Consider the following 17885-nt stretch of genomic DNA (forward strand, 5'->3'; position numbering starts at 1 on the left):
TCATATGTTCTTTTCACAATAAGAAGAGAAAATCAGAGTAACTTAAGCCTGTCAGTGCTTATGGTTAGGTCAGCCAGAGTGGCTGAGATCAAAGTTTCAAAGCACCTTGACCTCTGCTCTAAAGCCTGGACCCTGAGGGGCCCAGTGGCAGCTCCTTAGAATGTTCCATGATAGTGCCCAGTTGAACTTTCAAAGCAAAAATCTCCTCTTCTGGTCTTGCATACAGATCCTGTTAAAATCTAAAACAACAAGGGCTCCCCAAAGCTTGTAGGAAACCACAGACTGCTTTACCACTCACAGTTTATTCCAGAAGAGGGAAAGTAGGAGAACCCTTGAGGCTTTTACTCTCCTAGTCTTATATTGTTCACACCTAGGAAGTGGGGGATGAGTTCAAAAGTGAGCTGGGTTTGTCACAGTGCTTAGGAGGCAGAGGTGGGTAGATCTAGGCCTGCATAGCAAGTTCCAGGCCAGCCAGGGCTGTGCAGTGAGACCTTGTCTCATAAATAAAAGCAAAAGGCTGAAGAGCTGACTCAGGACTCAAGAGCACTTGCTGCTCCTGCAGAGGACCCAGGCTTGATTCCCATTACTCAGATGGCTGCTCACAACCATGTGTGACTCCAGCTCCAGGGCCTCTCCTGGCCTAGTCTGTGAGCACCAGGCGGCACTCAAGCACTGCACGGACACTTATGCAGGCAAAACACTGTACATATGAAATGAATTTTAATTACTTAAAAAAATTAGATGGCTGAGAATTGGCACACACAACCTTAATCCCAGTACCACTGGACAGGGTAGCTGGCCGCTGAGACCTGACCCTGGGACGGGGGAAGAGGCTTGAGCCTGTATGTTAAGGCCACAATATTCCTCACCATTCGACCTGCCTTCATTTATAAAACAGAAGTTTCAGGTTGGGCTTCCTCTGAGACAACTTGAGTAACCTATATACAGGATGAGATGAGCATGGGGGTGGGGGCGCAGAGACAGCAGGGAAGTCATGCAGCAGCTTCGCACCCTGAGCCGCTGGGGCACCATAAACAGACCCCACAGCACTCCCCCTGGGGGCCCAGCTAGGGATTCTCCATTCCGTAAAGGGTCAGATAGGAACTATCTTAAGCTTTTCAGACACCCGTCTGTTACATTACCTTGTTTGTTTTCCAAAGTGCTATTTGTTTACTTTATATAGCCCTTTAAAAATATGAGAAAATATTATTAAAAATTATTAATTGACAGACTGCAAACCCCTCCCCCCCCAAAAAAAAACAACCAAAAAGCAGGCCATGGTAATGTGTGCCTAGTATGCATAGGGCATCAAAAACCAAATAAAAATAGGTCCTCGCTAGGTTTGACTTCTGGGCTGTACTCTTCCAACTCCTAATCTGTAAGTATTTGCAGTAGCCAGTGGTTGGGAGTTGCATCCGGTGAGCACTGGCCTCCAGCACTCATGGCCTGAGGACTGAGGCTCCCTGAGACAGTCCTCTCCAGCAGCAGTCGGACACGTTCAGGCAAAGAGGGACAAATAGTGGCCATTGAAAGTCGGGCCAGTATAGCCAGAAAGAGCAGAAAGGGTGGGTTTAGGGTTTGCCAGTCCCTGGGCTGCCTTAGGTGGCCAGATGTAGGCTCTACAGGGATAGCAGCAGAAACTTGTGGCCAACAGGGTACAGGGTATCAGTCAGGACACAGTAAGAGAGGAGGTTCGGTAAGCCACACAGAGGAGTTTGAACTTTAGTCCAAAACTGCTTATAGCTTAATGTTAAAGCACTTTCCTGCCCTATGCAAGGCCTTGCATTCAGTCTCCAGTACTGCCATGGTAGCAATGAGAGGAAACTAAGACGTTTTAGATAAACTGAAGCTGAGTGAACGCTGATTTCAGTTATTTCACCTTTAAGTCAGCAGATAGTTTCTGATGCCTGCTGTGTCTGCTGTTGAATCCCTGTTTGAAAGCATCATTCTCGGCTGGGTGTATGGTGTACTCTTTTAATCCCAACACTTGGGAGGCGGAGGCAAGCAGAGCTCTGAGTCTGAATTCAGCTGTATAGAGGGAGCCTGTCTCAACAAACAGACAGACATTGTTCTGGACTGGCAAAATGACTCCACAGGTAGTGGTGTTTGCCACCAAGTCTAAAATCCTGAATTCAATCCCCATGACACATGTGGTAGGATCCTGCAAGTTGTTCTCTGACCTGTACCTACACTACACATGCATGCGAGCGCGCGCGCACACACACACGTGTGTGCGATTTGCACAATGTTGTGTGTTAAGCAGGTCTTTCTTGGGTCTCAGTTCTTCCCTAGGTGAGACCTGTTGTCTTATACTGGTAGGAAAATGTCTGGAGCTGAGAGGAAATAGTATTTCTGGGGACCTATAGGCAGTGGCAGAGTGTGTGCTTAACACATGTGAGATAACGAAAGGTATCACTCAGGCCAGACAGACAAGGCACAGAGGCATCCTGACTGCTGGGGTGCCCAAGAGAAACTAACAGACAGACTAACAGGTTAAGGTGCCTCTGGAAGGATGACCCTGAGTCTAAGGTGACTATGAGATTGGTAACCTAAAGGACTGTGGGGGTTAGGTGACAGACAGGCACAAATGATGAATGTAGAAATCAAATTAGCAGGAAGTTGTCAGGGAAGTATGTAACATGGAGTAACATGGCCCTAATTCTCAGCTCTGAATCGTTGCACATAAACCCTCGGGTGTGGCTTTAGGTCTTCCCTACTTCCTGAGCGAGCCTCCTTCCCTCTTGCTTAACACTGTCTAAAGCCCACCTGGCCTGTTTTTGCTCTCTGACTGCAATGTAAATTTTGAGAGCAGAGATCTTGTTTGTCTTGTGCATCTCTGGGCCTTGCACAATGTCTGGCCGTAAGTTCATGCTCAAATATTTGTTGAAAGAATGACTACTGAGAAAACAAGCAGGTTGGTTGCCTATTAGTGTGACCCGTCTGCCAGGACTGCAGTCAGGAAGCCATGTCCACAAAGGAGGCAGAGGCAGACGTACAGATTGCTCTGCCAAGGAAACTTCACTCTTGCCAGGCACGCCCCTCGGTCCGCATGTCTTGGATTGTAGGAGAGCTAGAGAGGAAAGCAGATAGATCCTCATTCCCAAAGCTGCTTCCTCCTCTTCAGTCGCTTTGACACAGGTCATTCTGTGCATCCTAAGCTGACGTGGACTTTCTATGTGGCCTAGGCTGGCCTCACGTTTATGATTTGCTTCCCAAGTATTGGGATTGCAAGCATATGATATCACATTCAACCCCAAATATGCTTTCATACCGTCTTTGTTAATAGTTCCATTTAAGTAGTGCATCATTCTGAAGCTCACTGCTGGGGTTTGGAGGGGTTGGTAGCTGAATGATAACTTAGTTGTTCTTCATATTCTCTGTGAATAGAGACTTCTATTTTATTACAGACACTGGAGCTTACCTCCTACAGAGAGGTATTTATATAGCTAATGCACTTTAAATGCTTAGAATCGTTTCTGGCACAGGGCTGCAGAGATGGCTCAGCAGTCAGGGGAACACGCTGCTCTTCCAGAGGACCAAGGTTTGGTTCCCACACCCACATGGCCGCTACCGTGTGTAACTCCTGCTCCAGGGCTCTAGGGACCTCTTCTGGTTTCCGTAGGCACTTTGTGCATGTGGTGCACAGACATGCATGTTGGCAAAATACACATGTGCATAAAATAGAAATAAATGTTTAAAAATGATTTCTAGCATATATGAAGCCTCACGTATTAGGTTCATTATTATTTATCTTCCCCCTTGGGCTTCTGTCTCCATGGCCTAAAATTAAAAGTAGATGGAAAAATACATGGCTGTAAACCAAGACTCAAGAACTACAGACATCAGCATCACATAAAACAACCAAAACCACCCAGCCAGGCAGGCACGGTGCTGCACGCCTGTAAATCCCAGCATCTGGGAGGCTAAAGGACATGAGTTCAAGGCCAGCTTGGACTTCATAGGAAGATTGAGTCTCAAAACAAATAATCAGTGATTGTAATTACCTTCCTCCCTTCCTTCCTCCCTTCCTTCCTTCTTCCTTGCCTCCCTCCTTGCCTCCCTCCCTCCTTTCCTTTTCTTTCTTTCTTTCTTTCTTTCTTTCTTCCTTCCTTCCTTCCTTCCTTCCTTCCTTCCTTCCTTCCTTCCCTTTCTTTCTTTCTTTCTTTCTTTCTTTCTTTCTTTCTTTCTTTCTTTCTTTCTAGCTGTGGCAAGCAAGATAACCACTAGATTTTTTTTTTAATTACAAAATTTTTATGTTTGTCTGCATGAGTGATTACCATGTGTTTGAGTGTCAAAGGAAGCCAGAAAATCCCCCGGAATTGAAGATATGCATGAATGTGAGCCAATAATTGCTGGGAAGTGAGCTCAGATCCTCTAGAAGAGCAGAGAACATTCTTACTGTTGAGCCATTTCTCCAGTTGTCATTGCTTTCTTCTCAGTAACCTCAACTAGAGACAGCCAAGTGTCCCGTGGCAGGGAGGTAGACACAGGCGCTGTAATCTGTTTGTTCAGTGGCGTGCTCACACCTGTGATGTCGGGGGTTTTATTGTAGTGCTGGGGTAGAGTACAAGCCTTAGACATGCTAGGCCAGCACTCCACACTGACTTCCATCTCCAGCTCTAATGTGTCCATAAAGTGAGTGGCTCACTGCCAGGCATCAGTGGTGCAGACCTTTAATCCCAGCACTCGGGAGGCAGAGGCAGGCAGATCTCTGAGTTTGCGGCCAGTCTGGTCTACATAGAGTTCCAGGACAGCCAAGGCTACATAGAGAAACCCTGTCTTAAAACACAAACAAAGGGCTGGAGAGATGGCTCAGTGGTTAAAAGCACTGACTGCTCTTCCTGAGGTCCTGAGTTCAAATCCCAGCAACCACATGGTGACTCACAACCATCTGTAATGAGATTCGATGCCCTCTTCTGGTGTGTCTGAAGACAGCTACAGTGTACTCATATACAATAAATAAATCTTTAAAAAAAAAAAAAACCACAAACAAAGAATGGGTATCTGTGCATGTCCACACATATGAATATAACAGATACTAATAATATTGAACCACTTACAATAAAGTACATAATAGGATAGGTCATTTACTTTATATTATGCTCAAAAATAGGCAACGCTGGGCTGACAGGACGTCTGGTGGGTAAAGAGTGTTGCTGCCGAGCCTGACAGCTCTAGTTCAGCCCCGGGATCCACATAGTCTAAGGGATGAAAGAACCACCTTCTGCAAGCTGTCCTCTGACCTCCACACATGCCTGGAAGGTGCGCCCCTGCCCTAAATAAACAAATGACGTAAAAAAGAGAAACTGTGGTTGGCATGTGGCTGCATGGTAGACCATACACACAGAAGTACCAGTCTCAGCACCAGAAACAAAAGAAAAAGCAAAATGACTGTAGTGCTGTCTGTGGAGGCCAGCATGTGTCAGGGCTGAGGGTCTGCACATGTTCTGTAGCTTGAGCGAGGTGGTGATTAGTTACAGGAGGATGAAAACTACACCTGAGGCGTATGTGTCATGCTATATGGAAGTCGCTTCCTCTTTTGTCTGTTTCCTTGTTTTCAGGGTTCCATCTCAGTGTTTTACCACAAGAAGGCCTCAAATTTGCCATCCTCTCACACAGTTCATTTCTGAATATTAAAAAATTAAGTAAAACATGAAACAAAATAATGAAAATATACATGTATTTTATAGCTTACTGACGTGAGGCCAATCTTTTTGCATATGATGTCTCCATTAACTGCCGCACAGCACGTGTCTGTATAAGCCCCGCCCTCAGTGTGTCCTTCACAATCTTCATGATCTGCTCCTTTAAGCAGAGCAGTTCCCCAGCTGTCTAAACCAGAATTTGTATCCTCTACCCTAGTTTTGTTTTTAATCCTATGTCTGATTGATAAGACTTTGTTTTTACTGTCTTGCCTAAAGCCTCAGAAAACATCAGCCAGCCTGTTATACTAGTTGGGCTTTGTGGCTAAAATGTTTGAAAATCCTGATCTCGGTGATGTCTGAAATTCCGTGGTGAATAAAATGATGTTTTACATGGTTCTGGCAAAGGGGATGCACTTGGGATTCCAGTGGCTCCCGTGTCACCACTTCTCAGAGACTCTGCCTCTCAGATGTCCTTATTCTTTCTCTCCTTTTCCCCCTCCCAGCTACCCGCTGCTGAAGCTTCCCTTGCCTGGAACGGGACCCGTGGAATTCTCCACGCCTGTGAAGGGTTACTCGCCCCCGCCTGCGGACTCTGACCACAAACAAGGAGAGCCCAGTGAGCAGCCAGAGTGGGTAGGTGCTCAGCTTGTCACTGAGGAGAGCCAAAGCAGAGAGCTGATTGGTGGAGGCTGACTCTGCAAGTGACAGCAAGAGTGGTCAGCTTCAGACTAGTGAATTCACGTGCTTACCTGCTTCACCAAGGCCCCAGAAGTGTCTGGTTGTACACTTAATGAGTAACCTTTATTGAAAGCAAACAATGACGCAGAAGTGTGAGTGCCCTAGAAAAACGAGGACTGACCAGCTGGGCCAGGGTTCATACCCAGCCTACCACACACCATGTGCAGAGACTAGCTAACAGGCCGTCTAGTCTTTGATCTTAGGTAGTCATGAGAACAGCAGAGTATTCCCAGAGTGAGCCTAATTTTCTCAGATTAGGAAGGAATTGTTTTCAAACTTTATAATCCAGTCAGGTGGTTTTGAAAGTACAGTTGTTGGTTTTTTTTTTTAACTAGAAGGAAAGTTGGAATCCAGTTGGTTAATTTACGAGGGTCAGTACTAGGTTGGAACTCCTTGCTCCCTCAGCCCTACTGGACTGGACTGGAGTGTTGTCAGTTGATGAGCTCTGAGCGAGCATTGATATGAGAAAGTCTAGTTGAAGGCTGAGACTTGGAAACCCACTCACTGTGACTTCTGCACTTGCTACTTGAAGCTCAGAACCTTGGCCAGCTCATGTCTGAATGTGTGACCTACTGTGTAAGAGCAGTGGGCCTTGCTCCATGTCTTGTGCTCTGGCTCCGTAAGTGGGTGCCGGGCTTGCTGAGTTTCTTGAGGAAAAGCCAAGCTTGGGACAGAGCTCCTCTTCCCCACCTCTCAGGATAGCGCCTTCTATCCACTTCCTTTCTGGTTACTGCCAGCTAACTAGTTAGGCGTTTGACTCTCTAGTTGCTCAACTCTAACACCCTGGTAAGAGGGTTGTGTCACAGCTACACATTGTGTCGATGAGAAGTACACACCTGTGTTACCAGGCCTCTGCCTCTGACCGTCAGAGGATGAGTGGTTTGAAGCTGGCAGAAGCTCCTTGTGGGCTAGAGAGACGGCTCACTTGTTAGAGTTCTCTAGACACACATCAGGTGGCTCAACCACCTGCAACTCTGGCTCCATGAGATCTGATGGTCTTTGGCCCTGAGGGAGCCTTCATACATGTGGTGCACATAAATTCATACAGGCACACACATACATATATATAAACTTTTTTTATTAAAAAAGAGAAACATCGGGGTTGAGGATTTAGCTCAGTGGTAGAGCGCTTGCCCAGCAAGTGCAAGGCCCTGGGTTCAGTCTTCAGCTCCGGGGGGGGGGGGGGGGGGGGAGAAAAAAAAAACCAACAAAAAAGAGAAACATCATTTTGTCCCAGCTCAGCCATTGGCCACAATGAGTTCTTCATGATGCAAATATTTAGCCATCATTAACTGCTTAATAGAGTTCTACTAAATATTGAACTGATGATAGCTATGTCTTGGTTTGAGGCTATTTCCTGTTCAGTCAGCCCATTTGTACATGTTAGATGGCCCTGTGGGCTTCTCTTGGAACATTTCATGGGTCTTGAATGGTGACAGAAGGCAGCTATGTGGTGTGCTTAAGGTCTAAACAGTCCGAGAATTATTTAGTTCTTTCTGTTATGAGCTCCATCCCTGCGGGATGGAGGAGACTCAGAGCTTAGTGCTGTGGTCCAATTCATGGACTCAGTGGCAAGGTACCACACTCAGACTGGCTGTGTCTGATAAAAATATAAGCCCACAATAAAGTGAGAACCAATTCAGTTATAAGGGCAGAAAACAGAGCAGAGTAAGTGAAAAGTGAAAAGAAAGACTTCAGTAACTCACAGGCAGGGGTGGAAATGCCTTCTGTACTAGAGCCGGGTCCTCAGGAATCCATCTCTCGGACCTGTTCCCTTCAGATCAGCTTCAACTTTATCTTCTAACAGCGACCAGAGGAGCTTCCTCTCTGTTAGTGCAAAAGCAGACCTAGTGGATGATGGACGTCCATTCCCAAAACCTATTTGCCAGGCAGCTGCTTTGTGCTGATGTCATCACCAGCCACACAGGCAGATTCTGGTGTCTGGAGAAGGAGTTAAAGGCCTGGGCGCTGGAGGGCACAGCAGCCACACCCATCCCCACCAGAGAGCTGCAGCCTCTGCCTTCCTTCTGCCCCGTTGTTGCTTTTGGAGTGCACCAGGATGACAGCTATAGGGACAGCTATGGGGACAGCTGGTGGCGCCAGTCCTTGAGATCTCACCCTGGTCGTAGCGATATGACAAAGGTTTTTAAAGTTTGAAATATATGTCAAAACTTCATGGTAGAGTTGGGGATGCGGAAGGATGGCCCAATGGTTAAGGGTGCTATTGTTCTTTTTTTTTTTTTTTTTTTTTTTTTGGTTCTTTTTTTCGGAGCTGGGGACCGAACCCAGGACCTTGCACTTGCTAGGCAAGCGCTCTACCACTGAGCTAAATCCCCAACCCCAAGTGCTATTGTTCTTGAAGATGGCCTGAGTTCCAACATCCACACCAGGTAGTGCATAACCATGTGTAACTCCAGTTCTAGGAGACAAACACCTTCGGCCTCTGCAGGCACCTCCATATACATGGAACACATAAACTCATGTATATACACACAAATTAAAACAAGGAAAAATAAAGGCTGGGTGGTGGAGGTACAGGTCTTTAATCCAGTGCCTGAGAGATAGAGGCAGGCTGAATTCCTGTGAGTTCAAGGCCAACCTGGTCTATAGAGTGAGTTTTAGTACAAGCCAAGGCACACAGAGAAACCCTGTCTCAAATGAATGAATGAATGAATGAATGAACGAATGAATGGGTGCATGCATGTATGCATGCATGCAAACAAAGATGGGGTCCAAGAACTTTCAATGCTGGGACAGTTTTTGCTTCACAATAAAGGAGAATTGAGTTATATGCATATGTTTGTAGTCTCAAATAAGTGGTAAATACTTGTAAGTCTGTCCTAAATCCACAGAATTAACTGACTAAATGGGACAATAAGCAAATCCTTGGGCAGAAAAATTCATATTTCCCTTTTCTTTTTTGTTTGTTTTGTTTTTTGAAACAAGGGTTTACTGTTGCCCAGGCTGACCCAGCCTGCTATGTAGTTGAACCTCTGATTCTTCTACATCTGCCTCTCAAGAAGGCATGGAGAACACGCAGGAAGGAGTGTTCCACAGTACCCGACTTCGCTGTTCCTTCAGTGTGTGCAGAGACTTCCTGCCACAGCACAGGCAGGGAAGGGTGTGCAGTGAAGAACTTGGTAGGCAAGGCCTCCAGAAGGTGATGGAGGTTAGAGAGGATGGCACTTGCCTCTGGGGTCTTCCAGATGAATAGGTCACCCTCGTCTACTGAGGCAGACAGCAAGCAATCCCAATTCTGGGGTCTTCCAGATGAACAGGTCACCCTCGTCTACTGAGGCAGACATCAAGCAATCTCAATTCTGGGGTCTTCCAGATGAATAGGTAGTCCAGTCTACAGCAGCAGAGTGTGGTGGGGGGCCTGTTCAACTCACTGTGGCAGGAAGCAGGGGAGGAGGCAGAGAGGTGGGAGTATGTATATGTGCTGTGCGCACACGTGTGTGTGTCTGTCTGTGTCTGCAGAGGAAGAGGCAGAGAGGCAGGAGCATGTGTGTGAAGAACATGTCAGAGCCCCACCCCCACCCTCACCCCCTCAGAGTTAGAGCTACATGCTTCCCAACCTGACTATTGGTTCTGAAAGAGCAGCACGAGCCTGAAACTACTAAGCCCTCTCTCTCTTCAGCCCCTACTACAGAGTCTAGTCATCCTTACAAGGTCCCTGGTCTGAGTTCAGTCCACTCTGTATTAGACTTAGCGTGACCTATGGCTTTGTAGAATTGGCAAGGTGCAGTTCCTTCTGGGCAGAGGGACGTGCTTACAGAGAGGAGAAACAGAACAGAAGCAGCAGACTTTCATTTCCCCGTGTGGCCTTGGGCAAATGACTGTACACTTTTGCGCCTGCGTTTCCATATTTATGAAACATGGTGATAATTATGCCTGTGTTACACATTATCCTAAGGATTAAATGGGAGAATGCAGACAGTGCAGTGCCTGGCCCACCATTAGCATTCAGCAAATGTTTGTGGCTGTCATTGTGTATGGGTCTGGCTAGCCTGAACAGAGAGGAGAAAAAGGAGGCCTGTGTGCTTGGACTCCCTGCAAGGTCACTAGGCGTACTCGCCTTAGGCCCCCTCCGCTCCCTGGTTCTTCTTCGGGAACCCTATCCTAGCTGCCTTCCACATGAGGACTCTGTGGACCTGTGTGCTTGCACTGCCTACTTCTAAGGTTATGGTCACTCATGTTTACATAAATGCCAAGGCTTTACACACCGCAGAGGCTCAGGACAAGGCAGAGAGCAGGATTATTTAAGAGGTGGCGAATGCATGTTCTGTTCTGTTCTGTTCTGTTCTGTTCTGTTCTGTTCTGTTCTGTTCTGTTCTGTTCTGTTCTGTTCTATCCACTGTAACTGAGTAAGTTGGTGGGCCCAAGTTGTTTCTGGGCTTTCGAGTTCAAATCTCTGATAGTGGAAGCCTTTCCCTTCAAGGAACTAACTCAGGGACTGGAGAGATGGCTCAGCAGTAAGAGCACTTAGACTCTCACAGGCCCAGGTTTGGATCCTAGTGCCCACATGGCCACAACTATCCAGAACTCCAGTTCCAGGGCATCCAATGTCCACTTCTGACCTCCTTGGTCGTCAGGCACATGTGTAGTGCACATATGTACATGCAGAAAAAAACATACACTTAAGCCCAGTGTGGCAGCACACACCTTTAAGCCCAGCACTTGGGAGGCAGAGGCAGGCTGAATCTCTGAGTTTAAGGCCAACCTGGTCTACAAAGCAAGTCCAGGACACCCAGGGCTCTGTTACAGGGAGAAACCCTGTCTCAAATGCCCCCTCCCACAATGACACAGTAAAAATGGTGGTAGGGAAATCAGTCTGAGTGAGCTTGTAGGGACAAGTAGGCTGAGGTGACACTGCCTGGGGTGCCTGGGTCTAGTTTTCATAATTCCAGGAGTAATGTCTTCGTTTGGATGCTTTTCTTTTTTAAATTTATTTATTATATATAAGTACACTTCAGACACACCAGAAGAGGGCATCAGACCTCATTACAGATGGTTGTGAGCCACCATGTGGTTGCTGGGAATTGAACTCAGAACCTCTGGGAGAGCAGTCAGTGCTCTAACCACTGAGCAACCTCTCCACCCCCTGGATCCTTTTCTAGATGGTTCATGAATGCAAAACACAAGGAACGGACATGACTGTACCTAGGTATTGTGGAGGAGCAGGCTTCTGGTAGGTAAAAGGGAGTGTATAACCAGAGTCCGGAGTGACCGTGTGGAGAGAGGGAGGAGAAGGGAATGGGAAGAGAAGGAAGCCAGGTGCAGCAGCAAGAAGGCAAAGGCACAGAAATAGCTGGGTTATAGGGAAGAGCCTCTGGGGGAAGGGCAGTCCCGCCTCTGGGCTGAAGAGTTGTGGAGTGGAGAATGGGCAAGGTATGCCAACCATATACCCTGTAACAGGTAGGGACTGAGGGATTCTGGGAGATTCCTGCAACCGAGTCTGCTTCGGTCCGTTAACTAGGCACCTCCGCCTAGTCCGGGTTTGTAACTTAACAGTTCACATCTGTTAATTTGCCTACCTTTCACAGGGACCTGTTTTGGGCTGGGTGGTTTATTCCCACTTGGAGACCCATCATCCATCATTCATGGCACACAGCCAGGAGGGGTGGTGCTAGGATTTGAATCTAGGTTGTTCTGTTTACTTATGAGGGGAGAAGTACATTTAAAATAGAAGATGGGCTTTGAAAGGAGAAAAGCCTGAGGGCCTCAGCACTTGATGCCTACCCTAGAGCAGCTGTCTTGATGACCTGGACTTTACTTCTTACAGAGATAGGACTGCCATGGCCCTAGTCCTCAGCAGGCCTTCGTAAGAAGCAATCTGGCAGGTACCAGAGGCAGAGAGGATTGTTCCATGCGAGGCTTCTAAGGCCAGCAGTGTATGTTTGTGGTGGGTCTGCCCCTGGACACAGAAGGTGGGCAGAGATCTCATGCTATGGACAGTGGGGGCCACTGTTCCCCGGGATCTCAGCTCTTCTCCCGTATGACTTATGCTGGGCTGAGTCTCCTGTGTCACGATTGTATGGCATTCCCTGGGCAGGTTGGCTGTAATATTTGTTCCTCGGGGTCAGGCAGCTGTGGGCTTAATCTGCTCCCCATCGGGTGTGCGACCTCAGACTCATGCCATAGTTCTCCTCGCCTTGGTTCTCTTACCTCGGTATTTAGTTGAGGGTCTTTCACAATACTGCAGTCCAGCTGCCAGCCCAGGCTTCAGGCAGCTCAGAATTCAACCCAGGGGCATGAATTTACTCCCACATGCACTCACATGGCTTACTGGTTGCAGGTTTCTTGCAAACTTCTTAGTTCCTTTGTAAGAGTCGGCTAAATATCCTTTCTAGAATGACTTACATGATGTCTTGTTTCACCTGGTGTTGGTCCCAGAAGATAGGGGATTTGTTATAGTGTTTGTAACTTAAATCAAAGATGGCTTCACTTCGGCTTGGTTCCTGTCAGAATCAGTCAGTAGGTTAAGCATTCTTTTTAGGCGGCAGGGTTGCCCAAGAACATGAGCTCCAGAAGGCCAATTGAAGGGTACCCACCACTGTCTCCCTCTACTCTGCTCTACTAAAGGGGTCTTTTGTTTGCTCAGGGGATCTGGGTTCCATGAATGCTTCTGCATCCATTGTCACTCGTGTACGCTACCATTCCTATCTGCATCCATGCATGTTTCTCACTTGAACACCAGGTAGGGAACTTAGCTAGTTAGGTAGTTAGGTAGTTAGGTAGTTAGGTAGTTAGTTAGTTTTTTCTAGACAGGCTCTCACTAGGTAGCCCTGATTGTGCTGGAACTCCCTGTAGACAGGCTGGCTTCAAACTCAGATCCCACCTTCCTCTGCCTTCCACGTGCTGGGACTTAAGGGTGTGCACCCCCACCGGCCCAAGTGAGGATTGTGAGCCCATCCCCCACGGGCCAGGCTCACTGCACAGTGGGTTGGCCACACCTCATCTCCACTCACATGTTAGTGCCTGCCTTCTCAGCAGCCTTGCTTCTCCTTCCCCACAGAATCTCTGGTACAATGGCCTGGGGCTGGAGAACTTCTGTCCTCAGAGGAGCTCTTACTGAGTATCTGTAGGAGCAATATGGAGTCCCTCAGTTAAGTCAGCGAAATGCTTTCAGGTTAGAGCCTGTGGCAGCCAGTTCCAACCAGGTGACAAAGTAGTGACAGCTTCAAGTTAGCTGTGCCTCAGAGCCCTCTCTAAGCTAGCATCATAAACAACTTCACAGCCCTACTAAGTGCCACATACCTGTGATGTCAACACTTGGAAAGCAGAGGCAGGAGGATTGCTACAAGTTCCAGGCCAGCTAGGACTAAGCCTAAAACCCCGTCTCTACCAAAATTATGACTTTGCTTTCAGGCTGTTCCTTTGAGCGCAGGAGCCTGTTGTGTGGCTTTCTCCTCATCCCCACCTGCCCTGTGGAGTCCCTAAGTAGGGCAGACTTTGGCTTGGAAGCAGCTCCTCAGCCCTCAGGCCTGGCCAGCTCCCTCTAGACTGCCTGCCTGTCTCTCTCTAGTTGCCATTGGACTTCCAGGACCTTGGTTTCATTAGACAGCCCCTCTACCTCAGGGGTACTTGGGCGTAAAGTCCAGAAGATCCAGCCAGGTTTCCCAGCTGACCCTTCCCTTGCCAGGGTTCCTTTGTGCTGTCCAGGTCTTCTTACTCTGTGTCCCTTGGTCCTCAGATGCCCTCCCTGCCTGTCTCCTACCCACCTTCCCCGTTCTCATAGCTGTGTAGCTATGGCTCACACACCGACACTTTAGGGTGTTCCATGGTGCGCCTGTCACGGGGAACTACACGTGAATGCTTCCATCCGCAGTTCGAGCTTGGTCCCAGTGATGTCAGCATCAATGTGGAAGAATTGATTATCATTCTGCCAGCAGTTTATGAGGCCACTAGCTGGCATGCTCTGGGAGTGAGACAGGCACACACCAAGTTCTTGTGAGAAAAGTGTAGCATTTAGTGAGAGACTTGAGTCTGAGACACTGTGATACCCTGTTTGGTTATGGAACTGCCCAAGCAATCCTCCTTCCTACTGCTTAGTGCTATTATTTCCGTTAAAATCCCACGTCTGTGGGTGCGAGTGGGCAGGAGACACCCAGAGGTGTTCCTGCTACCAGGCAGTGCATTCTGGTGTGGGCAGGCTGGCAGGCAAGTGCCCGAGGTGAGCTGGTGGGGAGATGGGAGGGAGAGAGAAGCAGAGCTGGAGACGTGAGGGGGGCAGGATCAGCCTGCTTCAAGTAGCCTGCCTCCCACCTAAGGCTATGGCACTGTCCTAGCAGGCCACGTCTAGGTCTATGGCCTTGCAGCAGCAGGATTCTGTGTCAGTGTCTAGGGCCCATGTTACCACCAAAGGCCATGGGGATATCCCTAGTCTGGGCTGCTGCCTGGGGCCACATTGATGTCTAAGGATTGCACAGAGTTAGCTCTGTCCCTTGTTGGCTGCAGCATTCAGGAGAGTGGCCTGCACTTTGTCTGGGCTGCACTATAGAGCTGGCCCTGGGGTATGGGTGCAGGAAAGCTGGCCCCACCCTTCGACTGAGCAAACCTGGCGAGATGGTCCCAATAACAGGGGTGCAGGAGAGCTGGAGTGCTGACCAACTCTGCTACCACCCAGACCTGGGTCTGAGAGCTGCTGGACCCTGTTAAGGGCTAGGTCCTGCAGATCCAAAGCTCCAGGATCTCCATGACACAGGGCGACAGCAGTATGCCTGGAGTCTTGGTGAGGATCCAGTATTAATCATATGGTGGAAGTCGGAGGCCTCAAACCAGCCCAATGACTCATTGCAATGAACATTTACAAGTAAAGCTGTTTGAGCAAAAGAGTGTGCTGTATGACACACCTTGATACACTGAGATCTTTTTGTTTGTCTGTTTTCTTTTGGGGGGAGGTTGTAAGGGTGGAGGGTAGATATGGAGGGATGGAGAAATGAGCGTGATTGAGGTGCATGACATGATGTCCACACAGAATCAGTAACAAGTTAGTAATAAATGTGTAGAAGGAGGGGAAACCATCTCTGGGTGGGGAGGTGGTGCACGCCCGGAATCCCAACACTCAGGAGGCAGAGGCAGAGGCAGAGGCAGGCAGAACTCTGAGTTCAAGGCCAGCCTGCTCTACAGACTGAGCTTTAGGACAGCCAGGGCTGCATAGAGAAACCCCACCTCAAACAACAATAACAAAACCCAAGCAAGCAAACCCATCCCCGCAGAGTGAGTGTCTGCTCAGGTACATTCCTGTGTGAGGTGAACACAGCTCTGGATGCAACAGGACGGGAGTTGTTATTTTCTTCAGTGAGGACTCAGGTCAGAAGCACTTCTAACACCATGGAGTTGGGAGCTAGGATTGGAAATGTGTTTGTTGTTGAGACAGTTGTGTGCCTGGCTAGCCTGGGACTTGCTGTTTGAACCAGGCTGGTCCTCAGACTTGGGACAGTCCTGCCCCTGCCTCTTAACTGTTCAGATGATATCATGTATCTCCTACCCACCCAGAAACTTGGCTCAACTTTTTATTTTTTTAAATTTTTAATTTAAAATTTAATTTCTAAAAAAGATTTACTTATTTCATGTATGTGAGTACACTGTCACCTTCTTCAGACACAGCAGAAGAGGGCATCGGATCCCATTACAGACAGTTGTGAGCCACCATGTGGCTGCTGGGAATTGAACTCAGGACCTCTGGAAGAGCAGTCGGTGCTCTTAACCACTGAGCCATCTCTCCAGCCCTGGGCTTGGTTTTGTAAAACACACTACAGAGTAATAACTCTGTGGCTCGGTGTCTGTATATCACTGAGGCAGCTACGCACCTCCTGGAGCCTGGAGTCTGGTGCAGCCAGCAGCTATGTTCTGGTAAAGGGCTAGACAGTAAATGGTTTAGGCTGGGTAGTGTGATAGACCAGACATCTCTCTTGTAGACACACATCTCTGTTGTAATGGGGCGTAATGGACAGAAACCAGAAAACACAGAAAATGAATCTGAGCTTTGTTTTGGCCTGGGAGCAAGGGATATTTTCCTGATACCTAATTAGTGTTTCCCCATAGCACATGCTCAGTGCATCCTTTCTGTCCTGTCCTATTTCTTCTACAGTATGTGGGTGCCCCCGTGGCATACATCCAGCAGATATTCGTGAAGTCATCAGTGTCTCCCTGGCACAGAAACCTTCTGGCAGTAGATGTGTTCCGGTCACCTCTGTCCCGAGCATTCCAACTGGTGGAAGAGATCCGGAACCATGTGCTGAGAGACAGGTACTCCTCTCTCGGGGACTCCCAGCTCCGAGTGTCAAAGGGAGCTCTAGTTTTTTTTCAGCCAGCTTTGCAGTTCTTGGGGTCCTTTGATGCTGCACCCTCACAACCCACAGAGTGGGTGTGGGTGAGCCTTCGTGACAGCAGGGAAGTAGCTGAGCGATAGCTGGCCCTTGGCTCCTGCCCCGTGCTCTGCTGAGGTCAGCAAGTGCTCTCTCTGCCTGGGGGACCTTCCGGTACACGCTGGCTCAACAGTCCTCACAAGGTTTTAGTTAGCTCATGACTTTGACAAGAATTTTGGTGAAGGAAAGCCGTAAATTTTCTTGCTCTCACTCTTGGCCACTAAAATGGTCTCAGGTGTTGGGTGGGGGGGGTTGCATGCTCACACACATGCCTTTTGGGGAAGAGACAGCTTTAGTGCTCCAGTGCACTCCGAGGGCTGCACAGATGCATGGTCTTCTTGATGAATACTTGGAAGCATTCCCCTCAGTGCCCTGTCACCAGGCTCCATGGAGACAGCAGGGGATAAAGCATTTGGGAGCCTGGTGACAGATGACCCCGTAAGTGCAGTGGGCTGGCAGAGACAGCAGAGGCTTCCTCCTGTCTTTGCATAGCTCAGGGACCAAGAGCCTGGAGGAAGTTTGCCTGCAGGTGACAGACCTGCTGCCAGGCCTCAGGAAACTCCGGAGCCTACTTCCCGAACATGGCTGCCTGCTGCTGTCACCTGGGAACTTCTGGCAGAATGACTGGGAAAGATTCCATGCTGACCCTGACATCATTGGAACCATCCATCAGCATGAGCCTAAAACCCTACAGACATCAGCCACACTCAAAGGTACCCTCAGCATTCAGGACCGAGTGTGGCCACTGTCTCCTTCAGTGGATGCTCTAGTGCAGGGTTGCCTCCTGAGTCTAAGAATAAGGGTAGCGAAGGGGTTCTGGGCAGCCCAGTTGCCACCGTGTATTGTAGCGGTGACTGTCACTGCTTTGTCAGTGTCTGCTTGTTTCTGCCCACAGACTTGCTGTTCGGTGTTCCTGGGAAGTACAGTGGGGTCAGCCTCTACACGAGGAAGAGGATGGTCTCATACACCATCACCCTGGTCTTCCAGCGCTACCATGCCAAGTAAGGCGCTCAGGCTCCCAAGCTCAGTGGGAGACTTGGCCTTGAGTATCTGCTTCTCTGACCAGCATGGCCCCAGGCTTCCTATTAAAATGTCTGTTCTATATACCAAAGAATTGCATCTGATCATT

The 17885-nt window shown here is 48.5% G+C and overlaps 1 protein-coding gene across 11 annotated transcripts in view; it reads left to right on the forward strand.

Moving 5' to 3' along the window:
• The window catches only part of Scap (SREBF chaperone), a 54726-nt gene that overhangs the window by 26127 nt on the left and 10714 nt on the right, over nt 1–17885 (forward strand). For 7 of the 11 annotated variants that reach the window (XM_087561461.1, XM_087561462.1, NM_001100966.2 and 4 more), the window contains 4 exon segments: nt 6149–6278; nt 16480–16637; nt 17249–17469; nt 17652–17757. In XM_087561461.1, coding sequence (XP_087417587.1) covers nt 6149–6278; nt 16480–16637; nt 17249–17469; nt 17652–17757 — 615 coding nt within the window. 11 annotated transcript variants of the gene reach the window in all.

Source organism: Rattus norvegicus, chromosome 8 (genome assembly GCF_021556685.1).
Source record: "Rattus norvegicus strain SHRSP/BbbUtx chromosome 8, alternate assembly SHRSP_T2T, whole genome shotgun sequence".
Lineage (NCBI taxonomy): Eukaryota > Metazoa > Chordata > Mammalia > Rodentia > Muridae > Rattus > Rattus norvegicus.